Here is a 27,032-nt window from a genome sequence, read left to right on the forward strand (position 1 = left end):
CAGGTGTTGAGGTGCCAGTGATGGGAGATGAGAATGAGAGAGAGATTACAAGAGAGGAAGTGAAGAGCACACTAGATGAAACGTGAGTAGGAAAAGCAAGGGGGTGTGACTGTACTTGAATGGTTGATGAGATTGTTTGATATGTGTTTTATGTTGTCAATGGTACCAGTAGATTGGGTTTGTGCATGCATTGTACCACTATAGAAGGGTAAGGGAGATGTACATGAGTGTGGTAATTCAAGGGCTATTAGTTTGTTGAGTGGTTGGAAAAGTGTATGGTAGAGTACTGATTAATAGGATTAAGGCTAAAACAGAGAATGCAATCTTAGAAGTACAGGGTGGTTTTAGAAGAGGTAGGGGATGTATGAATCAGATTTTTACAATTAGGCAGATATGTGAGAAATATTTAGCAAAAGATAAGGAGGTGTATGTTGTGTTTATGGATCTGGAGAAAGCGTATGATAGAGTTTATAGGGAAGCAATGTGGAATGTGATGAGGTTATATGGAATTGGTGGAAGGTTGTTGCAAGCAGTGAAAAGTTTCTACAAAGGTAGTAAAGCCTGTGTTAGGATAGGAAATGAAGTGAGCGAATGGTTTCCAGTGAGAGTGGGGCTGAGACAGAGATGTGTGATGTCCCCATGGTTGTTTAACTAGTCTGTTGATGGAGTGGTGAGAGAGGCGAATGCTCGTGTGTTTGGACGAGGATTGAAACTGATAGACGAGAATAATCATGAATGGGAGGTAAATCAGTTGTTGTTTGCGGATGATACTTTACTGGTTGCAGACGCGGAAGAGAAGCTTAGCCGATTAGTGACAGAATTTGGAATGGTATGTGAGAGAAGGAAGTTGACAGTTAATGTGGGTAAGAGTAAGGTTATGAGATGTACAAGAAGGGAAAGTGGTGCGAAGTTGAATGTCATGGAGAGTTACTTGAGGAAGTAGATCAGTTTAAGTACAGTACTTGGGATCTGTTGTTGCAGCAAATGTTGGAGTGCAAGCAGATGTACGTCAGGGAGTGAATGAAGGATGCGAAGTGTTGGGGACAGTGAAGGAGGTGGTAAAGAATAGAGGGTTAGGCATGAATGCAAAGAGAGTTCTGTATGAGAAAGTGATTGTACCATCACAGTGATGTATGGATCGGAGCTGTGGGGAATGAAAGTGACGGAGAGACAGAAATTGAATGTGTTCGAGATAAAGTGTCTGAGGAGTATGGCCGGTGTATCTCGAGTAGATAGGGTTAGGAATGAAGTAGTGGGGGTGAGAATGGGTGTAAGAAATGATATAGCAGCTAGAGTGGATATGAACGTGTTGAGGTGGTTTGGCCATGTTGAGAAAATGGAAAATGGCTGTCTGCTAAAGGTGATGAATGCAAGAGCTGATGGGAGAAGTACAAGAGAAAGGCCAAGGTTTGGGTGGATGGATTGAGTGAAGAAAGCTCTGGGTGATAGGAGGGTAGATGTGAGAGAAGCAAGAGAGCGTGCTAGAAATAGGAATGAATGGCGAGCGATAGTGATGCAGTTCTGGTAGGTCCTGCTGCTTCCTCCGGTAGCTTTGTATAACCACGGAGGTAGGAACAGTAGGGGATGCAGCGTTATGAAGCTTCATCTGTGGTGGATAACTGGGGAGGGAGGGCTGTGGCACCCTAGCAGTACTAGCCGAACTCAATCGAGTCCCTTGTTAGGCTGGGAGGAGCGTAGAGAGGAAAGGTCCCCTTCTTTTCATTTTTTTTTTATGTCGGCTACCCCCCAAAATTGGGGGAAGTGCCTTGGTAAATAGATAGATAATTGGGTTTGTACACTTAGCAGGATACGTCTCTGAGTTCTCTTTCTTGAAGGTACACCCAGGCACACTATTTTATCAGTTTTCTTATTTCCTTTCCTGTGGGCTATTTTACCTGTTGGAGCATCCTTCTTTTCCAACTAGGGTTGTAGCTTAGCTAGTAATAAAAAACCTGTTGCACTTGAATATTAAAGGTTATGCTTATAATTTTTAAATATTTAACTTAGCCGGTGAATATATAATAGCTGCTGCTCCAGCGGCTCGACAGAAAACACACACAAAAACTCGCGAGCGATCGCTATGAAGGTTGCGGGTGTGCCCACCAGCGCCAACTATCGGCCAGATACTGCATATACATGTAAACAGACCCAATTTTTTCTCTGTCGGCCTTAACGACAAGACGTATCAATACTCGCTGTATAACCTGGAGTTTTCTCAACATATTTGGTGAAGTACTTCCTTTTGGTTTGAGCTTTCGCAGTGCAGGTGTTTTATCTTCAACTTAAATCTTCAACTTGTTTTTGGATAGATTTAATTTTTGATGACTTTGGATTGTTTTTTGGACTTTCTTTGACTTTTAAATGGCCGACCCTTCCCTTAGTACGGAAGTGTGTTTTAGGCTTTTAGCAATTATCTTATCACGTTATAAATTAATTATAGATTTTCCTCTATATATTTTATATCTGAACCGCCTTTATTAGGCCTCTTCGATTAGCTTTCCATTTATAATAAACATCAAGATAAATTTTAATGATTTGTTTATATGCGACCTTTCCTGAGAGTAGGCGGTCCTAACTTGGAAACCGAAGTTAAACAACGTTGAGCCCTTTCAATCGTAAATAACTTTTACAGAGCAAATGATTTAAAACTTATTAAATGAATATTTTTTAGTAGATACTTTATGAAAGATTTTCTTTGAATAGTCTTCGTACTGTTTCAAAGATGAACTAACGTTTAGTTTATTTATGCTACGCAGTTTGCGCTCTATCGTTACGATAGAGAGAGAGAGTATCACGGTTTCACTTTGCAGAAAGAGTAAATCGATTCTGACGTTTTGTTCATTCTTCTTTCAAAGCTTAAATGTTTTAAATACTATTTTAAAGGAACTTTTTAATTGAAAAACCTTTCAGTTTTTTCCTTTGGTCAAATAACCTGTTTATTGACGAAAGGTAAGTGGGCTCTTCTCTTCGGTGCGAAATCAAGAGAGAGAGAGAGAGAGATAGAGACGGAGAGAGAGAGAGGAGAGAGAACGTTCCGATCTTTATTCTCGTCCCAAGCGAGTAACGTTGTTCTCGAGTCAGTTTTTTTACTCTCGTCCCTAGTCTCTGTACGGGGAGAAAGGATAAAACGTTTTTAGTTTTTATTCTCGTCCCAAGGCACTGTACGGTGAGAGATTGAAAACGTAGTTTTGAATGAACTAGTGTTTAGTCTCCTTCCCAGCCACTGATCTTTTTATCTTAATATATGTTTACTGTTTTTTGCTTGTATTAATGTGCTTACATTATACGACTGATTTCGCAATTATAACCTTTTGATGAGGGTAGAATTGCGTGCTTCAGGTGGAAATCAGTTTTATTCATACCTAATGTGAATTGTTAAAAAATTCGATTTCAGTGAAATAAGTGCAAAACAGAAAATCGTAGTGATAAAGTGATAATTGCGCAAAGTGTTATCAGTGTTGCGACCGAGGGTTCGTCTGTTCGTGCCTGTCGTTCGCCTAGTCCGAGACCTCTTGCAAGCTTCCAAGCCCAGGGGAGAAGTAATGTCGTACGACTTATGGGTTCGAGAGGACTTGATCAGCGAACAGACGTTCCCTCTATGGTTTCAGGCGTGTCTCATCAACACCGCCCCTACCACAAGACGAGCGAGACGATTTTCTCCTCGTCATCCGAAGGCTTTTCGCATAAGAAACCGTGGAACAAGGTTTCGAGGCCCTTTAAGCGAAAGTCAGTCCTTTCAGGACAGGTCCAGCGTCCTGGTTTTAACTATTAGGACAGCTCTGACCCTATGCAGTCATCGGAAGACTGCTCGCCGCCTAAACAAAGCGTAACACAGGCTCCGAGAGTCTTTTTGTAGGCAAGGTTTTGCAGTCACAGACGTTACCCTCGTCTCTTACCGCAACCATTCCCGTTGATCCTAAATGGGTTGTACGGCAAGACATGCAGAATAAGCTTGCCTCTCTTATGGAGGACTATTCTGCTGAGCAGGTTCACGATGATCCTCGCCGCTTAGCTGATCGAGATCCTGGCCGTCAGCCGCCCAAACGAACCTTTGCTCGTCCTGTTGACGTTGACATTACAAAGTCACGTCAGTCACGTTTTGTAGAGCCTCACTCGATGCAGTCCAGTGTTGACTTCCAGCCGCTTGTGGACGTTCAGCCGCTGCAGCATGCTCTTGTTGACGTTCAGGACGTTCGCCAACCAGCGAAGTTGACTTGTTTTGACGTTGAGCGTCAAGCACCGCAGTCAAGAGTTGTTTTGACTGCTCAGTTTAGGCAGTCAAGGCAGTCTCGAGTTGACGTCGAGCGTCCTCCCGCACCTGTTGGTTGTTGCTGGTCAGTCCTTTAAGCAGTTACATGACATAGCGTCCTTGACTGCTACTGTTGCTCCTTTGCGTGTGGACTCTGCTTGTCAAGCATTGCCACCACGGCAGGTCTCTCCCTTGCTTGAGACTCGGCCATTGTCGGACAAGGTTCCTTCAGATGAGGAAGTTGCTGTTCCCCCTCCTACTGATATTCCCTTGAGGACTCTGTCAGACGGAGAGGAGCCTAAAGCTGCTCAGCCCTCTATGGACTTTAAATAAATCATGCTGATTTTTAAGGATCTTTGTCCGGATCTTTTTGTAACTGCTGCTCCTCGTTCGCCTAAACGTCAGAGTTTACACTAGGCCTAGCTACTTCGAAGCCGTTGTTTTATAAGCTAGTGCTCTCTCGCTCTTCTAAGAGAGCTTTACGTTTGCTAGGCGACTGGTTTATCACCAGGAGGAGTTTGGGGGAGACAGCCTTTGCTTTCCCTACTTTTAAGCTGGCTTATAGAGCGAGAGTCTGATATGACACGGGAGAAGTTCTCGGCTTGGGAGTTCCTGCCTCTGCCCAGATAGACTTCTCATCCTCATAGACTCTCCCTGGCGCCTGGCCATGAGACGCTCCAAGATTTTATGGTCGACTTCAGAGCTAGACCATCTCCTGTTAGGAGTTTTTTCGAGCGTTTGAAGTTTTGCTGTACAATTATGTCATGCATAAACAAGGCTTTCAGGGATGGCTCCAATGATCTGACAGCCACGTTCTCTGCAGGAACAAGTCCCTCAGGGATGGCTCCAATGATCTGGCAGCCACGTTCACTGCAGGAGTACGTAAGAGGCAAGTGCGCTCAATGTGTTCATTGTCAAGACAAACTTCACGATGAAGTCTACCAGGCTGTCTTGACAGCATTAATGGAAGGCGACTGGATGGTCTCTCTCGACCTTCAGGAGGCATACTTCCACATTCCTATACACCCGGATTCCCAACCGTTTCTGAGGTTTGTTTACAGGAATGTGGGGTACCAGTTTCGAGCCCTGTGCTTTGGCCTCAGTCCTGCTCCTCTCGTGTTTACGAGGCTCATGAGGAATGTGGCAAAATCCCTCCATCTATCGGGGATCCGAGCCTCCCTGTACTTGGACGACTGGCCTCTCAGAGCATCGTCCAGTCTTCGCTGTCTGCAGGATCTACATTGGACGTTGAGTCTGGCCAGGGAGTTGGGACTTTTGGTCAACCTAAAAGTCCCAACTGATCCCATCCCAGATTATTCTATATTTGGGGATGGAGATTCGCAGTCCAGTTTTTTCGGGCTTTTCCGTCTGCCACCGAATAGAACAAGCCCTGCTTGAAGTCCAACTAATGCTGAAAAGAAAACGTTTGTTCAGTCAGGAGTTGGAACAGTCTCGTAGGGACTCTCTCATCCCTGGAGCAGTTTGTCTCACTAGGGAGACTACACCTTCTGCCTCTCCGGTTCCATCTAGCCTCTCACTGGAACTAGGACAAGACGTTAGAGACGGTATCATTCCCAGTCTCCGAACCAGTAAAGGCATGCCTGAAATGGTGGGACAGCAATATCAGTCTGAGAGAGGGACTATCCCTAGCAGTCAAGAACCCAAACCACGTGTTGTTCTCAGACGCGTCGGATTTGGGTTGGGGTGCGACCCTGGACGGTCGGGAATGCTCGGGTCCGTGGACCTCAAGTCAGAAGAGCATGCACATCAACGGCAAGGAGCTATTAGCAGTCCACTTGGCCTTGATGATATTCGAAAGCTTCTTCGAAACTAAGTGGTAGAGGTCAACTCAGACAACACCACAGCTTTGGCGTACATCTCCAAGCAAGGAGGCACACACTCCTTCACGCTGCTCGAGATCGCAAGGGACCTTCTCTTATGGTAAAAAAATCGAGGCATCTCCCTGTTGACGAGATTCATCCAGGGGGACTTGAACGTCTTGGCAGACTGTCTCAGTCGGAGGGGTCAGGTGATACCCACGGAATGGACCCTCCACAAGGACGTGGGCAAGAGTCTTTGGGCTACTTGGGGTCAACCCACCATAGACCTCTTTGCCTCCTCGTTGACCAAAAGGTTACCAATCTATTGCTCTCCAGTCCTAGATACAGAAGCAATCCACATAGACGCGTTTCTACTGGATTGGTCTCTTCTGGACTTATATGCATTCCCACCATTCAAGATAGTCAACAAGGTACTGCAGAAGTTCGCCTCTCACGAAGGGACAAGGTTGACGTTGGTTGCTACCCTCTGGCCCGCGAGAGAGTGGTTCACCGAGGTACTTCAATGGCTGGTAGACTTTCCAAGAAGTCTTCCTCTAAGGGTAGATCTGTTACGTCAGCCCCACGTAAAGAATGTCCATCAAAGCCTCCCCGCTCTTCGTCTGACTTCCTTCAGACTATCGAAAGACTCTCAAGAGCTCGAGGCTTTTCGAAGGAGGCAGCCAGTGCGATTGCAAGAGCGAGGAGAGCTTCTACCATTAGAGTATACCAGTCGAAGTGGGAAGTCTTTCGAGACTGGTGCAAGTCAGCATCTGTGTCCTCGTCCAGTACCTCTGTAGCCCAAATCGCAGATTTTCTTTTACATCTGAGAAAGGTTCGCTCCCTTTCAGCTCCCACGATTAAGGGCTACAGGAGCATGTTGGCTTCGGTCTTTCGACATAGAGGCTTAGATCTTTCCAACAATAAAGATCTCCAAGATCTCCTTAAGTCTTTCTAGACCTCTAAGGAACGTCGTTTGGCAACTCCTGGATGGAACTTAGACGTGGTCCTAAGGTTCCTCATGTCAGAGAGGTTTGAGCCATTACATTCAGCCTCCCTGAAGGATCTCACCCTCAAGACACTTTTCCTAGTGTGCTTGGCTTCGGCTAAAAGGGTCAGTGAACTTCATGCCTTCAGTAAGAACATCGGCTTTTCTACAGAAAAAGCCACTTGTTCATTTCAACTTGGTTTCCTGGCCAAAAATGAACTGCCTTCTCATCCTTGGCCTAAATCTTTTGATATTCCTTGCTTATCAGAGATCGTAGGCAACGAACTGGAAAGGGTATTATGTCCTGTTAGAGCTCTTAAGTTATATTTAGCTCGTACTAAGTCAACTCTTGACTGCGGTGCTTGACGCTCAACGTCAAAACAAGTCAACTTCGCTGGTTGGCGAACGTCCTGAACGTCAACAAGAGCATGCTGCAGCGGCTGAACGTCCACAAGCGGCTGAAAGTCAACACTGGACTGCATCGAGTGAGGCTCTACAAAACGTGACTGTCGTGACTTTGTAATGTCAACGTCAACAGGACGAGCAAAGGTTCGTTTGGGCGGCTGACGGCCAGGATCTCGATCAGCTAAGCGGCGAGGATCATCGTGAACCTGCTCAGCAGAATAGTCCTCCATAAGAGAGGCAAGCTTATTCTGCATGTCTTGCCGTACAACCCATTTAGGATCAACGGGAATGGTTGCGGTAAGAGACGAGGGTAACGTCTGTGACTGCAAAACCTTGCCTACAAAAAGACTCTCGGAGCCTGTGTTACGCTTTGTTTAGGCGGCGAGCAGTCTTCCGATGACTGCATAGGGTCAGAGCTGTCCTAATAGTTAAAACCAGGACGCTGGACCTGTCCTGAAAGGACTGACTTTCGCTTAAAGGGCCTCGAAACCTTGTTCCACGGTTTCTTATGCGAAAAGCCTTCGGATGACGAGGAGAAAATCGTCTCGCTCGTCTTGTGGTAGGGGCGGTGTTGATGAGACACGCCTGAAACCATAGAGGGAACGTCTGTTCGCTGATCAAGTCCTCTCGAACCCATAAGTCGTACGACATTACTTCTCCCCTGGGCTTGGGAGCTTGCAAGAGGTCTCGGACTAGGCGAACGACAGGCACGAACAGACGAACCCTCGGTCGCAACACTGATAACACTTTGCGCAATTATCACTTTATCACTACGATTTTCTGTTTTGCACTTATTTCACTGAAATCGAATTTTTTAACAATTCACATTAGGTATGAATAAAACTGATTTCCACCTGAAGCACGCAATTCTACCCTCATCAAAAGGTTATAATTGCGAAATCAGTCGTATAATGTAAGCACATTAATACAAGCAAAAAACAGTAAACATATATTAAGATAAAAAGATCAGTGGCTGGGAAGGAGACTAAACACTAGTTCATTCAAAACTACGTTTTCAATCTCTCACCGTACAGTGCCTTGGGACGAGAATAAAAACTAAAAACGTTTTATCCTTTCTCCCCGTACAGAGACTAGGGACGAGAGTAAAAAAACTGACTCGAGAACAACGTTACTCGCTTGGGACGAGAATAAAGATCGGAACGTTCTCTCTCCTCTCTCTCTCTCCGTCTCTATCTCTCTCTCTCTCTCTCTCTTGATTTCGCACCGAAGAGAAGAGCCCACTTACCTTTCGTCAATAAACAGGTTATTTGACCAAAGGAAAAAACTGAAAGGTTTTTCAATTAAAAAGTTCCTTTAAAATAGTATTTAAAACATTTAAGCTTTGAAAGAAGAATGAACAAAACGTCAGAATCGATTTACTCTTTCTGCAAAGTGAAACCGTGATACTCTCTCTCTCTATCGTAACGATAGAGCGCAAACTGCGTAGCATAAATAAACTAAACGTTAGTTCATCTTTGAAACAGTACGAAGACTATTCAAAGAAAATCTTTCATAAAGTATCTACTAAAAAATATTCATTTAATAAGTTTTAAATCATTTGCTCTGTAAAAGTTATTTACGATTGAAAGGGCTCAACGTTGTTTAACTTCGGTTTCCAAGTTAGAACCGCCTACTCTCAGGAAAGGTCGCATATAAACAAATCATTAAAATTTATCTTGATGTTTATTATAAATGGAAAGCTAATCGAAGAGGCCTAATAAAGGCGGTTCAGATATAAAATATATAGAGGAAAATCTATAATTAATTTATAACGTGATAAGATAATTGCTAAAAGCCTAAAACACACTTCCGTACTAAGGGAAGGGTCGGCCATTTAAAAGTCAAAGAAAGTCCAAAAAACAATCCAAAGTCATCAAAAATTAAATCTATCCAAAAACGAGTTGAAGATTTAAGTTGAAGATAAAACACCTGCACTGCGAAAGCTCAAACCAAAAGGAAGTACTTCACCAAATATGTTGAGAAAACTCCAGGTTATACAGCGAGTATTGATACGTCTTGTCGTTAAGGCCGACAGAGAAAAAATTGGGTCTGTTTACATGTATATGCGGTATCTGGCCGATAGTTGGCGCTGGTGGGCACACCCGCAACCTTCATAGCGATCGCTCGCGAGTTTTTGTGTGTGTTTTCTGTCGAGCCGCTGGAGCAACAGCTATTATATATTCACCGGGTAAGTATATTCAAAAATTTATTTTATAATTAAAATATCATTTTTTAGTATAAAGGCCTGGGCTTTGTCTATCATCAGCCATTTTCTTATAGAATGAATTAAGTTTGTATCATTAACATGTACATTTTCATGACTTATTAGTACTTTCTGTCAATTTTACTAACAGAATGACATGTAAATTTGTCATTATGCTTTTCAAATTCAATCATATAAATATTTTTATTTAGATTAACTTGTGTAGTAATTATAAAGAAAATGCTGTTATCATGCTAAGAAATGTTAAGTTATTTATTTTTTACTATTAGCAAAGCTGCAATAATTTTTATGTTAAAAGCTGAAATTCTCTCTTCAAAAAGTTATTGTAGCTCCCATATAATACTGTAGGTCCTAAATCCAAAGGTATAAGAAATCAATATAATGTACAGTATTTGAAAATATAGTAGATATGGATATAACAGCACAAAGACCTGTAGAGAATGTTGGATGGTCGATAAAGACCTTAAAGCAATTGGAAACATAGGTAGAAAGTGTACTGCACAGAAGGAAGCAAATTGTGAGTCCCTATATTTGTAGGGTATGCCGATTTATTTATTGTTCAAGTTTCTACTTAAATCCTTTACTTATATATGCAACTGATTTGTTGGCAGTGATGAATTTCTATTGTTGGCTTAAGAAGCCATCGTTGCTCTTCCTCCAAAGTTTTTCCTACACCCTACCTATGATATACAGTAAGAGTATTTCACTAATTGTACCAGTGTTAGTTGGCAGCAGTGATACCTTATTTTCTATTTTGTAAATCAAAATCATCTTTGGATATAGTAGAATTAGTGAATTCAATTTAATTGTAGGGGGGATTATTATATTAAAGACTTCAATTGTTAAAACATAGTGATAGCAATTAGTTTGTTTTTAGGTTAATTGTAACAGTACTACTTTCTACAGAACACTGGTTACACCAATTCAAGAAGAGTGTAATTTTACCTTTTTAAATGCATTATGGTTTGCAGATTTTTATTTTAAAACATGGCATTTCCTATAGTATTAGACCAGTAGTCATTTAATGGATGAATGTATGAAAATTGAAGCTGGTTTACCAGTTATTTTATGTTATTATTATTTTTTATCACAGTCTACAGATTCCTTAGGAATCCATTACATTCCTCACTATATGTGGTGTTTCAAGTAGCACGCTATATCAGGTCCTACCTTCTTAAGATTCCTTTTCAATGACTGAGGTATGGTCCCTGGTGCTCCTATGATTATTGGTACCACTTCTACCTGCATTTTCCATTGGCTTCTCAATTCATTTTGTGAGTCCTGGTACTTATCTATTTTTTTCTTTACTCTTATCTTCCACATCTATGAGTGATACTTTTTCATTGTCTTGTCAACCGTAGTTACATATGATTGATATTCTTGTATCACACTGTCCGTCGTTATACTGTAGTCCCAGAGTAGTTTAGCCTGATCATTTTCTGCCAAAGCTACTGGTTGATGTTCGTACCATTAGTAGTTATTATTATTATTATTATTGTTGTTATTACTACTACTACTACTACTACTACTTGCCAGGTTACAACCCTTGTTGGTAAAGCAGAATGCTACAAGCCCAAGGGCTTCAAGTAGCCCAGTGAGTAAAGGAAATAAGGGAATACTGTAACATTATGATCTCCTCCTACGCCTATTGACGTAAAGGGCCTCGGTTAGATTTTGCCAGTCGTCTCTGTCTTGAGCTTTTAATTCAATACTTCTCCATTCATCATCTACTTTGTGCTTCAAAGTCTTCAGCCATGTAGGCCTGGGTCTTCCAACTCATCTAGTGCCTTGTGGAGCCCAGCTGAACATAAACTATATTGTATATAAGTAATGAATAAAACATATGAGATCAGCTACAATGCTAAAATTAGATCAACCATATGTGTACTGTAAAACGAGACTTATATCAACCTGTTCAACAGACAAGAATTTACAAAAAGTTATGAACTTCTAAAGTTCCACCGGTTCAACTACAGTACCAGATTAAGAAGATTTTTCCACAATATGGCCACAGCTGGAAAAAACGTTTGGAATACTGTGTAGTATTGTGTCTTATGATGGAGAAGGCATGACTTAGAATTAATTACATATCTAGTTGTTCATATTATTTTATTAATCAATGCTTTGTGTACCAATTACTTGTTGTTCTTATCAAAAGTGGGTGTAGTGTTTTGATAAGTTTAATTAAGTGTTGTATTTTTATTTCCAAGCCACTCTCAATAGATGTAGTTTTAGGTATAATATTGCTTTTGTAGTTCACAGATGCTATGTTCCGATGTTCAATAATTTTGGGACTAAATAGTTAGAATTAATGGAAATTGGGACTTGTTGCCTACACTGGGGTTAGGGATGCTGAAGTGCAACATGGGGGGTGACGCTACAGTTTCCATAAAAAGTGAAAATTTAAGAGGTTGAACATCCAAATAGAAGAAAAGAAAAAGCAATGGAGATAAAGTATAAGGCTTAAACTGGGTATAACTGGGAATATAGGGAATTAGCACATAACTTTTAGTAATGGGAGGTGCACTGTCGGGGCTTGAACCCAACAGGGCTAGATGCCTTTTATAAGAAACGATGTATAACAATATTTTCCAAGTTTCAGCAAGGTACTTTAACTTGATTGTTTTTTTTCATATTTATACATTTATGGTATTCAAATATTGTATTTGTCTCTTCTATCATTTTAAAATTGATTTCTTATTTCATTCTTGGGTTGAGTATTTTAACCCTTTTACCCCCAAAGGACATACTGGTACGTTTCACCAAGCCATCCCTTTACCCCCATGGACATACCGGTACGTCCTTGCAAAAAAATGGTATAAACATTTTTTTTTCATATTTTTTATCATTTTATTTTAGAAAATTCAGGCATTTTCCAAGAGAATGAGACCAACCTGACCTCTCTATGACAAAAATTAAGGCTGTTAGAGCAATTTAAAAAAAATATACTGCAAAATGTGCTGGGAAAAAAATAACCCCTTGGGGGTTAAGGGCTGGAAATTTCCAAATAGCCTGGGGGTAAAAGGGTTAACTTACATAGTGTCAGTTGGCTCTGCAGGGATGATTCAACCAGAAGTGCTAGGTGATAGGTTTTCTTAGTTGTTAAAAGGGAACTCTTTCCTTCATAAGAGTGTTCATTGCTTTACACAAAAGCTGGTGATTATATGGTACATTTATAGTTAATGCAGGTCTTGTGCCTTATATTTTTTCTGTGTAATACCAAGTAGCTCTTCCCATGGTGGGTTTAGGGCTACATGGGGTGTACTGCAGGCATTCTTTACTGCTTCCTTTTGAACTTGAGCTGCACTTGATTTATTTCTCTACCTATCCTCAATTCCTTCTCCCTTTCCTCCATCTTGCTCTCCAACCTCTTGTATTTTTTACCTCAGAGTGTAACTGCATGTTACACTTGGGCACTGAACTGGTTGTGGTAGCCTATTGGAAATGTCGCTGCCTGGCAATCTGCAGCACTGGTGTTTGAGACCCTCTCAAATTTGACAGTTTTTTGTAATTTCTGCAGCCTCACTATCAATATGAGCTAAAGATGGGGTGTTTGGGGGAAGACTATAGGTCTACCTGTCGAGTCATCAGCACCTACTGCCTGTTCTTCCCTCGTCCTAGCTTAATTGGAAAAGGGGTTTGGGTGCTGATCACTTGTATACTGTACAGTATATGGTCAGTCTCTATGGCATTGTCACTGTCCTTAGCCTTTGTCATTTATGGGCAACCTTTAAACAAGTCCCAGTGCCAGGATATATAACCACAAATGCAGTAATCTATTCCAAGTAGTTCTTCCTTTACTGATTGCAGTAACTGTATGTGATGATTTTATTTATTTACAGTGTTTATTTTAGCTGCACTAACTATGGTAATTTAAAGGTGATATACAGTACTGTAATCCCTTGGCTATTGCGGGTGTTCCTTTCCAATCCTTCCAGCGATAGCTGAAAAACCGAGAAATAGACAGAAATCTATGGCTATTTTTTTTCAGTAATTTTTATAATTTTTCATATTCTTTTTATCGTCTTTTTAATTTAAGCTTTTACAAATCCAAAATGACAAGTTTTATATTTTTCATATTTCAGTTCTTTTAAAAAAAATAATCTGCCCTTAGAAACCTGTGTTAAAAAGAGGAATCCACAAGCTAGATTTACATATACTGTAGTATATTTATGAATCCACGATGTGCTGAGGGAGCAATAGGTGAACTGTGATATGGCGACAGACAACTCGAGTGTATTTCATGGCCATGTTTAAAAAATTCCTTGTAATGGTTTACATGAATTCTGATGTTGTCGGTAGGTGGATGGATGTGTGGAACTTTGTATATATTCCTAGCACTGGAGCTAAGGAAACTGTTTCTTGCCGAGTTGTAAATGGGTGGGAGCATCCAGCGGTTGCATATATTCTATGTTAAAGGGTTTAGAAGAAAGGAAGAGGGAACAGGTGAAGGAAATTAAAAAGTAAATGTAGTAACGGCACTACCTTTAAAGAGATTTGTGATTAGGTAATGTTGTTTTAACTGCCACAAAGGATACTGAATAGCCTCCCAGGTCCGAGAATTGGGAGACTGATCATCGGGGGAAACACACCACCAGGGGAAGGTGATGTTACTTTTAAAAGTCAGTTTTTTTCTTGCTGGTACAGAGACCACAGAATATATCTCGTTTGGTTGATTTTACGAAGTTCAATGTTTAAGTTTCTTTGCTCATGTAGTTAAGCTCACCTGAACTTATTTTTTTATTTCACATATTCAATCCTATGATTTTTAATTTTATGTGCTCAGTTTTATTGATGATATAAAGTTATTCTCTTATTCATTATACATTTCTGTATTCATTAATTTTTCAAGAATTTATTATATATATACTGTAATGCAATCCAATTATGTTATACTATACCCAGTTTGATGGTAAGTTGAGGAGGATGGCCTCATGTCTTTTAAGGGTTCCCTGAAATACCCAGGGAGAATGAGATTATGCAGGGCAAGAATACTTCAGTTTTGTGAACGTAAAGGCCTCCTTAGAGAATCTGTATTGTTAATTTTGCCTTCTTATTAAGAGTGATTTTGAACATGTAATGCACGTTTTGATTTGAACTAAATTCTTTCTATGATTATTATGACGTAGGTATAATTTTTAAAATTTAATTTCAGAGTAATTTAGTTAAAGGACAGACCCCAAATGTTGATGGATAAACATAATCATGTTGCTGAATTTTATTCCCGAGATATTTATTTAGAATCCTTCCAGGCCATCTCTTACAATGAATGAATCACTTCTAGATTTAAGTTGTGGGTACACAGCAATATTCAAGGGTGGATTTCCAAGCTTATGAAATGTAAGGAGCTATTAGCATTATCTTCTCATGATTATATACTGTAGTGTTACCGTCTTCAATTGGAAAGTTAAGAAAGGCTGTAAATTATGCATAATCCAGATAAGAAGAAAGGATGAACATTGCATAGTATATTCTTCCATTTATGGTAAAAACTTGGCGCAACATAATCCACTTTCTTGGACATTAAGAATAAGTAAAACTAAACAATTTATGTACAGAATAAGAAATTTATTTGGAATTGTCTTTTCATTAAGGTGGTGATCCAACTGGAACTGGTCGAGGGGGTGCTTCCATCTATGGGAAGCATTTTAATGATGAGCTCCATGAGGAGCTAAAACACACTGGAGCTGGTATCCTTTCAATGGCCAATGCTGGCCCCAACACTAATGGTTCTCAGTTCTTCATTACTTTGGCTCCAACTCAGTGGCTGGATGGAAAGCATACAATATTTGGTAAGGTTTTTGTTAATTTTGTATAACTATTTCTGTATTATAGATAAGTTTATTGAAAACAACAATTCACATTTTTAGTAGGCTACTTTATTTTCTAGCTTGTAAGACTATTACTTTAATGCAAACAGAAAGCCCTATATCTTCTCTCATAGGGTTCTATCTTAAATAGCTAAAAATGTAATCAAGGTACATCTAAAAAAAGTTACGTGGCTAAGTAGGAAAAGGTCAAAGGTAATAGTTGTTAAGTAAAAGCAGAAAATTATAGCTATGAGGTCAAAAGTTCTCTGAATTTTTAAAAGAGAAAGTTATGGCCTTTTCTTGAAGTCTATTGATATTTTTTGTGAATTGATGTGATTTAGCCTCCTGTAATCTTTCAAAAAAAGAATTTGTAATTTTAGTGAAACTTATGCTGTATTTGAATATTTTTATTTTCAATTTGATCCTGGTTTTTGTACTTTTTTTTCTGTAAAAATTTGTCATATGCATTTTCATTAAATTAATTTCAATACTTACCTAATATTCATATTATATATAATTTAAAGTGGAAGCGCTTTTCGATAAAGAAAATAAAAATGAGAGCTTTCCAAGAATTTTTGCTAGCCTAAGTTAGGTCTCAATCTCACCATCTGGAGGTATGCAACAACATTTTGGTTACATAGTGAATTTGCTTCTGAGCCCACTAGATGTGAGGAGGGGTAGGATGTATGTGTGAATATACTGTAAAGTACAGTATAGGGTTACATCTAGAGCTAGGAATTTGTGCACTATGTATGGATATATCTTTTTCAATTCTTCTTCCCAAATATTTATTTGTTAGACACTACATTTAGTAAGTTGAAGGGATACTGATAAAGATAGCTATATCCACTTCTATTTTAATAAGAAATTGAATGGAATGATATCCACTTCTATTTTAATAAGAAATTGAAGGGAATGAAAAATTTCTTGAATGTTTTTACCTGTATTCCAATCATTCACTGTCTTTACTTGTTGTAGGTTGAAAATAGTGATCATACTTGGTTCAGTACATTTATTCTTATTCAATTAGCATAAGCAATACCTTAGGGGAGACTAAGTGAAGTGTGCAAGAGAGCACCAGTGCTGAGGAAATTCCCGCGTAACAAAGAAAAGGCTAGCACATCATTGTGTTCCTCTACTTTCCTCTAAAAGTACCTTAAAATTAATTGGGAAAGAAGTGAAGGAAGTATCTCAGGTTCAAGGGAAAATGTATGCTGCTGCGACAAAATGATCTAATGTACGTACGGCATGAATCATAATTGATTTTAACATCTGTCAAATATAATGAGGCTAAATTTGAATTGCACATAAAACTTTATTAAGGGAGAGGTTTTTGAGGAAATTTAGATTAGTGGCAATGGAGACTGAGACTTCTAAATTACAATGGACATCAATTGAAACAAATATTTAGTAGGTGGGACATGACATTTTTAGACAGGAACTGAATTACTCTTGATGCTGCATAAAATGGTGTACTTTGTTTTGAAAAGGAGACCTACTGGCTAAATAAGCCTTACATTAACTGAATGCAATGAATTTTCACCTTGGTCCCCATCAATGAAAGAAGTTATGGTAGGTAGAGATATGTCTAGGTAGGCTTTTGGGTCTTGAAATTATCTTAACCCTGAATAAAGGTAAAAATGTAGTAGACTGCTTTATTAGGGTTGAAGCCAACTTTGCAAGACAAGGCTTGTAGAGTATATTTAGCTTAATCTCTTAGCAGAGACAAGATCTAAAAGAAAGATAGTTTTTCTTGTATTACATCCAAGAGATGTTCCCAGGGGGAACCTCAATAATAAAGGGTCTCATCATGTCTTTGATGTCTCTGCTGTTAAGTCTAATGTAGTGTCTAAAGAAAGAAGCCAACATAACCTGTAACCATCAATGACAGGGAACCAAAGAGTACTTAAAATATCTCATGAAGCAGAAGAATTTCATGATATTGTTTAGAGAGCTATTTCCAGCTGAAGTTCCTTTAAATTGGTGGTAGATCATCTTTGTGGAAATAACAATCATTGTAACAGGGCCTTGAAAATTCCTTTTTTCAATATTTAACTTAGCCGGTGATTATATAAGCTGCAACTCTGTTGCTCGACAGAAAACTCTACGTTAAAAATCCGCCAGCGATCGCTATGCAGGTAGGGGGTGTACTTCAACAGCGCCATCTGTCGTGCAGGTACTCAGTACTCAATGTAAACAAAGAACTCAATTTTCTCTCTGTCGGGCCACCGGCAAGACCTACTAATTCGCTGTGCTAACTGGATTTGTTTTCACAACTATTGGTGAAGTACACTATTCTAGTTTTGAGCTTTCGCTATGCAGGTGTTTTATCTTCATCTCAAAACTTGACATCGTTTTGGATAGATTTAATTATGGTGACAAAGAGAGTATGGACTTTCTTTCACTTTTAAATGGCCGACCCTTCCCTTACGGAAGTGTGTTTAGGCTTTTAGTAATTATCTTATCACGTTATAGATTTCCTCTATATATTTTATATCTCTCCGCCTTTATTAGGCCTCTTCGATTAACTTTCCATTTTTTATAAACATATTAAATAAATTTTAATGCTTTGTTTATATAGACCTTTCCTGAGAGTAGGCGGTCCTAACTTGGAAACCGAAGTTAATCAACATTGAGCCCTTTATATCATCTTTAGCTTTTAAAGGATTTAAAACTTTTTAAATGTAATATTTTATGAAAGAATTTCTTTGATAGTCTTCGTACTGTTTTCAAAGATGAACTAACGTTTAGTTTTTTATGCTACGCAGTTGTTGACGTTCAGGACGTTCAACATGCGCTCTATCGTTACGATAGAGAGAGAGTGTATCACGGTTTCACTTTGCAGTAAGAGTAAATCGATTCTGACGTTTTGTTCATTCTTTCTTAGCTTAAATGTTTTAAATTCTAATTTAAGGGAACTTTTTATTTGAAAAACCTTTCAGTTTTTTCCTTTAGTCAAATAACATGTTTTTTTGACGATATATAATTGGACTCTTCTCTTAGGTGCGAAATCAAGAGAGAAAGAGAGAGAGAGATAGAGACGGAGGGAGAGAGAGGAGAGAAAACGTTCCGTTCAAGCGGGTAACGTTGTTCTCGTGTTACTCTCGTCCCTAGTCTCTGTACGGGGAGGAAGGTAAAACGTTTTTAGGTTTTTATTCTCGTCCTCAGGCTATGTGTGGTGAGAGATTGAAAACGTAGTTATATGAACTAGTGTTTAGTCTCTTTCCCAGCCACTGATTTTTCTTTTTATCTTAAATATGTTTTCTGTTTTTTGCTGGTATTATGAGCTTGCATTATACGACTAATTTCGCAATTACTACCTTTTAATGAAGGGTAGAATTGCGTGTTTCAGGTAGAAATAAGTGCAAAACAGAAAATCGAAGTGATAAAGTGATATGCGCAAAGTGTTACAGTGTTGCGTCCGAGGCGCAAAGTGTTACAGTGTTGCGTCCGAGGGTTCGTCTGTTCGTGCCTGTCGTTCACCTAGTCCGGGACCTCTTGCAAGCTCCCAAGCCCAGGGGAGAAGTAATGTCAAAAGACTTATGGGTTCGAGAGGCCTTGACCAACGAACAGACGTTTTCCCTCTATGGTATCGGGTGTTTCTTACCAAGATCTCCCCTACCATAAGACGAGAGAGACGTTGTTTCTCCTCGCCATCCGTAGGCTTTTCGCATAAGAAACCTGTCACAAGGTTTCGAAGCCCTTAAGCGAAAGTCAGTCCTTTCAGGACAGGTCCAGCGTCCTGGTTACAGCCATTAGGGCAGCTCTGACCCTATGCAGTCATCGGATAACTGCTCGCCGCCTAACAAAAGCGTAACACAGACTCCGAAAGTCTTTTTTTGTAGGCAAAGTGTTGCGGTCACAGAAGTTACCCTCGTCTATTACCACAACCATTTCCGTTGATCCTTAAGGGGTTGTATGGCAAAACATGCAGTATATGCTTGCCTCCCTTATGGAAGACTATTCTGCCGATTAGTCCGTTGAGTCTAGCCGTTTATCTCATCGATATCCTGGCTTTCAGCCAACCTAACGTTCCTTTGTGCTTACTGTTGACGTTGGCGTAGCTTAGTCACGTCAGTCAGGTTGTTTAGAACCACACTCGATGCGGTCTCGTGTGGTTTTTCAGCCGCATTTGGACGTTAGGCCACTGGCTGATGCTCCTGTTGACGTTCTAGACGTTCACTAACAATCGGAGTTGACTTGTTTTGACGCTGTGCGTCAACCTCCGCATTCTAGAGTTGTTTTGACTGCTCAGTCTAGGCAGTCAAAGCAGTCTCGAGTGGACGCTGTATGTCCTCACGCACCTGTTGTGGTTGACAGTTCAGTTGTTGACAGTTCACAGACTGTCAAGCAGTTACATGACGTTGCGTTCTGGTCCGCTACTAATGCACCAGTGAGAGACTCAGCTTTTATCGGACAAGGTTCCTGTAGATGAGGAAGTTGCTGTTCTCCCTCCTACTGATATTCCCTTGAGGACTCTGTCAGATGGAGAGGAGCCTTAAGCTGCTTAGCCTCCTATAGACTTTAATTAAATCATGATGATTTTTTTAAGGATCTTCGTCCGGATCTTGTAACTGCTGCTCCTCGTTCGCTTAAACGTCAGAGCTTACACTAGGCCTAGCTACTTCGAAGCCGTTGTTTTTAAGCTAGTGCTCTCTCGCTCTCCTAGAGAGCGTTACGTTGGCTAGGCGACTGGTTTTTCACCAGGAGGAGTTTGGGGGATACAGCCTTTGCTTTCCCTTCCTTTAAACTGGTTTATAGAGCGAGAGTCTGATATGACACGAGAGAAGTTCTCGGCTTGGGAGTTCATGCCTCTGCCCAGATAGACTTCTCAATTCTGGTAGACTCTCCCTGGCGCCTAGCCAGGAGACGCTCCAAGTTGTTTACAGGTCAACTTCTCAGCTGTTGTCGAGCCTTTGAAGTTTTGCTGTACTATTATGTCACGCATAACAAGGCTTTCAGGGATGGTAAACGGTTCCGCCTCAGTCGCTAACCCCGTCTGTTGCCACACCTGCTCCCGTAGACCCTAAATGGGCTTTGCTGCAAGACATGCAGTCCAAGCTTGCGTCCTTGATAGAGGACTTAAATGCGGAGAAGAACCTTCTGGCCAACAACCTTCCAACCGGTCGGTTGTGCGCCCTGTTGACGCTGAGGTAACCTACTCGCGTCTGCCAGTTGAGGTGGTTTCTCCACCGATGCGACCCAGTGTGGGTTGCCAGCCGCACGTTGACGTTTAGCGACGCTCGGAGGTGGTTGTTGACGTTCAGGACGTTCAACAACCAGCAGAGGTGACTTGTTGTGACGCAGTGCGTCAACCTCAGCAACCCGGTAGGGTGTTGACTGCACAACCCAGACGGTCTAGACAGTTTCGGGTTGACGCTGTGCTTCCTCGCGCACCCATGGCTGTTGACAGTTCACAGACTGTGCAGCAGTTCCATGATATTGCGTCCGGCTCCGTCACGCATCCACCAGTGCGACCGGATTCAGCGAGTCAGACGTTGCCCACTCCGTTGCCGTTTCCTCATCAGTTTCGGATGAGGAACCCTCTGATGAGGACGTTGCTGAACAAGACGATCAGCCCCCAGCCCTGCTATCCATCCAGAAGATGCTGAAGAAGGAACGCTGCTCAGTCAGGCTGTGGATGAGTCTGGTAGGGACGCTGTCATCCGTGGATCAATTTGTGTCACTAGGAAGACTACACCTCCGTCCTCTTCTATACCATCTAGCTTTTCACTGGAAAAAGGACAAGACGCTAGAAGCGGTCTCGATCCCGGTTTCCGAAAAGATAAAGTCTTGTCTGACTTGGTGAAAGGACTATATCAACCTAAGAGAGGGTCTTCCCCTGACTGTTCAGACTCCCAACCACGTTCTCTTCTCGGACGCATCGGACGTAGGCTGGGGTGCGACATTAGACGGTCGGGAATGCTCGGGAATATGGAACTCGAGTCAAAGGACAATGCATTTCAACTGCTAGGAGCTACTGGCAGTACGTCTGGCCTGGAAAAGCTTCAGGTCTCTCCTTCAAGGCAAAGTGGTGGAGGTGAACTCGGACAACACCGCGGCTTTGGCGTACATCTCCAAGCAAGGAGAGACCTACTCTCTGACGTTGTACGAGATTGCAAGGGACCTCCTCACCTGGTCGAAAGGTCTAGACATATCACTAGTAACGAGGTTCATCCAAGGCAACTTGAATGTCATGGCAGATTGTCTCAGTCGGAAGGGACAAATAATTCCAACAGAATGGACCCTCCACAAGGATGTATGCAAGAGACTTTGGGCCACCTGGGGCCAGCCAACCATAGATCTCTTCGCACCTCGATGACCAAGAGGCTCCCAATATTTTGCTCACCAATCCCGGACCCAGCAGCAGTTCATATAGATGCCTTTCTCCTAGATTGGTCACATCTAGATCTATATGCATTCCCTCCGTTCAAGATTGTCAACAAGGTACTGCAGAAGTTCGCCTCTCATGAAGGGACAAGGTTGACGCTAGTTGCTTCCCTCTGGCCCGCGAGAGAATGGTTCACCGAGGTACTTCGATGGCTAGTAGATGTTCCCAGAACACTTCCCCTAAGGGTGGACCTTCTACGTCAGCCACGCGTAAAGAAGGTACACCAAGGCCTCCACGCTCTTCGTCTGACTGCCTTCAGACTATCGAAAGACTCTCGAGAGCTAGAGGCTTTTTGAAGGAGGCAGCCAGAGCGATTGCTAGAGCAAGGAGAACATCCACCCTTAGAGTCTACCAATCGAAGTGGGAAATCTTCCGAAACTGGTGCAAGTCAGTATCCGTATCCTCGACCAGTACCTCTGTAACTCAAATAGCTGACTTCCTCTTATATCTGAGGAAAGAACGATCTCTTTCAGCTCCCACTATCAAGGGTTACAGAAGCATGTTGGCATCAGTCTTCCGTCACAGAGGCTTAGATCTTTCCAACAATAAAGATCTACAGGACCTCCTTAAGTCTTTTGAGACCACGAAGGAGCGTCGTTTGGTTACACCTGGTTGGAATTTAGACGTGGTACTAAGATTCCTTATGTCAGACAGGTTCGAACCACTACAATCAGCCTCCCTGAAAGATCTCACCTTAAAGACTCTTTTCCTGGTATGCTTAGCCACAGCTAAAAGAGTCAGTGAGATTCATGCCTTCAGCAAGAACATCGGATTCTCATCCGAAACGGCTACATGTTCTACAACTTGGTTTTCTAGCCAAAAACGAGCTGCCTTCTCGGCCTTGGCCAATATCGTTCGATATTCCAAACTTATCGTATGGTTGGAAATGAACTAGAAAGAGTCTTATGCCCTGTAAGAGCTCTTAAGTTCTATTTAAAACGAACTAAACCTTTACGAGGCCCGTCTGAAGCTTTATGGTGTTCAGTTAAGAAACCATCTTTGCCTATGTCAAAGAATGCTTTATCCTATTTTATCAGACTGTTAATACGAGAAGCTCATTCCCATCTGAATGAGGAAGACCAAGCTTTGCTGAAGGTAAGGACACACGAAGTTAGAGCTGTCGCAACTTCCGTGGCCTTTAAACAAAATAGATCTCTGCAAAGTATAATCGACGCAACCTATTGGAAAAGCAAGTCAGTGTTCGCGTCTTTTTATCTTAAGAATGTCCAGTCTCTTTACGAGAACTGCTACACTCTGGGACCATTCGTATCAACGAGTGCAGTAGTGGGTGAGGGCTCAACCACTACAATTCCCTAATTCCATAACCTTTTTAATCTTTCTCTTGAAATGTTTTATTATTGTTTTTGGGTTATCCGGAAGGCTAAGAAGCCTTTCGCATCCTACTTGATTTGGCGGGTGGTCAAAGTCATTTCTTGAGAAGCGCCTAGATTAGAGGTTTTGATGAGGTCCTGTTGTATGGGTTGCAACCCTTGATACTTCAGCTCCTAGGGGTCGCTCAGCATCCTAAGAGGATCGCGAGGCTCCGTAAGGAAGACGTACTTAAAAAGGCAGAGTAATTGTTCAAGTCGACTTCCTTACCAGGTACTTATTTATTTTAAGTTTGTTATTTTGATAACTGCTAAAATGAAATAAAAAATCCTTAGCTCATAATAATGTAAACATTTATTGCTGGTCTCTACCCACCCCCCTGGGTGTGAATCAGCTTATATAATCACTGGCTAAGTTAAATATTGAAAAATGTTATTTTTATAATAAAATAAATTTTTGAATATACTTACCCGGTGATTATATATTAAAGGACCCTCCCTTCCTCCCCAATAGAGACACAGTGGACCGAGGAGAAAATTGAGTTCTTTGTTTACATTGAGTACTGAGTACCTGCACGACAGATGGCGCTGTTGAAGTACACCCCCTACCTGCATAGCGATCGCTGGCGGATTTTTAACGTAGAGTTTTCTGTCGAGCAACAGAGTTGCAGCTTATATAATCACCGGGTAAGTATATTCAAAAATTTATTTTATTATAAAAATAACATTTCTCAGAGCATATGGTGGAGTCTCCAAACAGTCAAACGCTCCCTTCCAAACAGTCAGACAAAGCTGAGGTTGGTTTTGATGTACTGTAGATGATGACAGTGGGGTTGCTTGAGCAGAATTTTTCATGATAAGTAACAACCGGGGGACATCTGACAGGAGAAGCCACTTAAGCCAGAGTGAGGCGAGTCATCACTGAAGTGGTTCGTGCTATGAACTTGGTGACAATCTTCTTTATGAAAGTGGACAGGGGAAAGGCATAAAATATGAGGCTTAGGGACTGGAGAGAAGGAAACTGTTTCTGGTTGGAAGAAGTGGCAATCATGTCTAGGTTGGAACTTTAAATCCTCCATAACTGTTGATGTAAGGACAATTCCTTGGGATGAAGTTGCTTACGACTGGTCTGGTAGGATATTCCTTTTCCCAGCAATGAGCGGAAGGACCAGAGTGATATTATTTGCTTTTGTCCAGCAAAGTAACTCTTGAGCCAGGAGCAAGAGAAACTTAGAACCTGGTTGCTTCCAAACATAGGTGAGAGCTGTTAAATTGTGTGTAAAAAGCTATGGACTTTAGTATTTAGACTTGAAAGCTAGAAGTTTGAGGCAGATGATGAGAAGATTTGTTTTGTCTACACTCCATAGATAAAAAAGATGGAGACTGTCCAAGTGTGTACCCCATCACTCCGTTTTGATGAGAAGGGATGCCCTGGTCTTCCAATTCCTGAAATAAGTTAGTCCAGAGGTAAAAGTAGAACTTCAGATTGCATTGTTGGCGGGGTTCCAAATCTCTTTTCCTGAGGAATTAAGTGCAGATGGTAGTGGAGAGGTGAAGGCCTGCTTTCAGGGCTCCCTGATCCACCATACAGACTTAGAGCACACTGGCTTTTCGATGGCATATGTAGCCAAACATTTGGGTGAGATCATGCTGTAAAATAAGTGGGAAGGTCACCATGACCTTCTCTAGACACTGATCAGTGCCACCTGCAAGTTCCTCAACATGAAAGGATCCTATGCATGCACAGCCCTTTTGAGACCCCCAACTTGGCCAGTTTAGGAAGGTAGGCAGAGGGAAGAAGGTACTTATGTTGGAGTTCCCTCTCTGCTGCTTTCGAGAGTAGGGGGATGCCTCTCATGGCACTAGGCAACTTGGAAGAGACAGGGCCAAGCCTTAGGTAGTGAGTGTCTTTTTGGACCAGTACTTTGTATATTTTGTTGGGGGGGGGGGGGTTATAAGTAATATTGGAGAAGATTGCACTTGAAGTTGTTCTAAACAAATCTCTGGGCTTCTACTGTCAACACTCCCATGTAAAGCTGACTGAGGGCTGAAGATCGGTCATTGACCCTTCTTCCTTGAACCTGTTCGTAAAGCAAACCAGGTGCAGGATGGAAATGGTACGAACTGTACTGAGTTTCAACAGAGAAGGAGCCTTCATGCATTTAGTGGGTTGAAAAGATGTATACTTTCCAATTACCCATTCTTCAATCTTCTCAGAAGTATCTGTATTTTCTCCAATGGAAGTGTACCAGTTCAAGACCCTGTGTAAAAGAACACTGTCTTCTTTTGGCTTTGTGAGACTATCAATATAGTATTTTGACCTTCCAAAAGAATCTGGCAGGGGCAGGAGTTTGGAAGTGGCAAACAACCTTTACATCCACTTACATAAGACAGTACACCCACAAGTCCATCAGCACTTTTTGTTCTTGGTCCTGTGGTGGATGCTCAAGTAGTTTTGTGTAGCCAGCCTAGCTCCCACATAGGAGATAAAGCATCTTGTCTAATTTGACATTAATGCTGGTAAGCTACAATTCTGAGCACGATTCTTTTAGGACTTATCTGTATGAAGTTGTTCTCTTCCATCTTCCCTTAATGAGAGCACAGAGGAATAGCTACCAAAACCATTGGTCATAATATGCCAGTTATTTCATTACAAACTGCTTAAGAGAGATTCTTTTATGGATAGAGTACCAGGTAAATAACTAAGTACAGTCAAGACCATATCAGCCTAATCTTCACTATGATGGGCTAATCAGAGGCTGCTGGAGACATCTCCCCTGCTTCTATATGGGACCAGAGAGACTGTCATATTTCAAGGTAGAATAAGAGCCAACCAGTTTAGTTTTATGGTGACCAGCTCCTACAAATAAGTGAGTCTTCTTAATTTAAAGGCAAGAGTTGTATACAGGTAGGAACAAATAATAAATTTCAAGGTAATTTATATTTTTCATTGCTATACATACCAAGAGTCCTTTAAAGTTAAACTTCCCACCTTAACTACCCCTCTCAGTCCTGAGCTGAAGCACAAAAAGGTCAAAAGTGAAGTGTCTTTGACAGGTGACTCGGGGGGTTATTTTGCCTACTTGCCTGCATGCACCACCTGTCCTTAATTACCTCAATGGCTATTCCATCTCAGCTAAGGACATTTCTTATTCTAAAGGGCTCAAGAGAGATAGACAGAAAAATAACACATTACATTCTTTTAATTTTTTTTTTTATATCAAACGTATTTATTTTGTCCAATAGATTGAAGATTACAAAATATTGTTCTTACCATAATCTGCTTTGAATCCAGTTGAAATGGAATACTATTTCCTCCTATCCTTTTATAGTTTGATAAGGCTTTCAGCTCTTAAACACAATACAATGAGAAGGGGGAAAGACTGAGGGTATTTTGGATTACAAAGATAACTTCCTTCATACAGTAAGTGGCATCCTTAAACTGTGCTGCGATGGATGTCCTTCAGATACTTGATGTTCAACATCTTCGGGAGTTTTTGCTTCGTCCATTAAACTTCTTGCTTCGCTACATTCTTTACTTCTACTAGCATAAAGTACTTGTTGGATGGTGGCTTACTGTGACTTAAGCAACCTGATAACATTGTCTATTTCCTAGCATTACTTGAGCAACAACCCAGCTATCCCTCCATGGATGTTCTGAACAGAGAGGAAACCTAAAATTGCACATCCATTCAAGTTGAATCTCCCTCCACACACGCATTGACAACTAAAGGCCATCCCAGACTTCAAAAATTTTTTGGGTAAAATTCCTATGTAGGAATTTCTACAGAACTCCTTCCCTGTCAAAACAAGGCAACAT

General features: G+C 41.2%; 1 protein-coding gene across 1 annotated transcript in view; it reads left to right on the forward strand.

Annotated features, from left to right (window-relative positions):
• The window catches only part of Cypl (peptidyl-prolyl cis-trans isomerase-like 1 Cypl), a 172,136-nt gene that overhangs the window by 138,784 nt on the left and 6,320 nt on the right, over positions 1 to 27,032 (forward strand). The window contains exon 4 of the mRNA XM_068382965.1: positions 15,278 to 15,475. Coding sequence (XP_068239066.1) covers positions 15,278 to 15,475 — 198 coding nt within the window. The remainder of the gene's footprint in view (positions 1 to 15,277; positions 15,476 to 27,032) is intronic.

The sequence above is a fragment of the Palaemon carinicauda genome, chromosome 11, assembly GCF_036898095.1.
Source record: "Palaemon carinicauda isolate YSFRI2023 chromosome 11, ASM3689809v2, whole genome shotgun sequence".
NCBI lineage: Eukaryota > Metazoa > Arthropoda > Malacostraca > Decapoda > Palaemonidae > Palaemon > Palaemon carinicauda.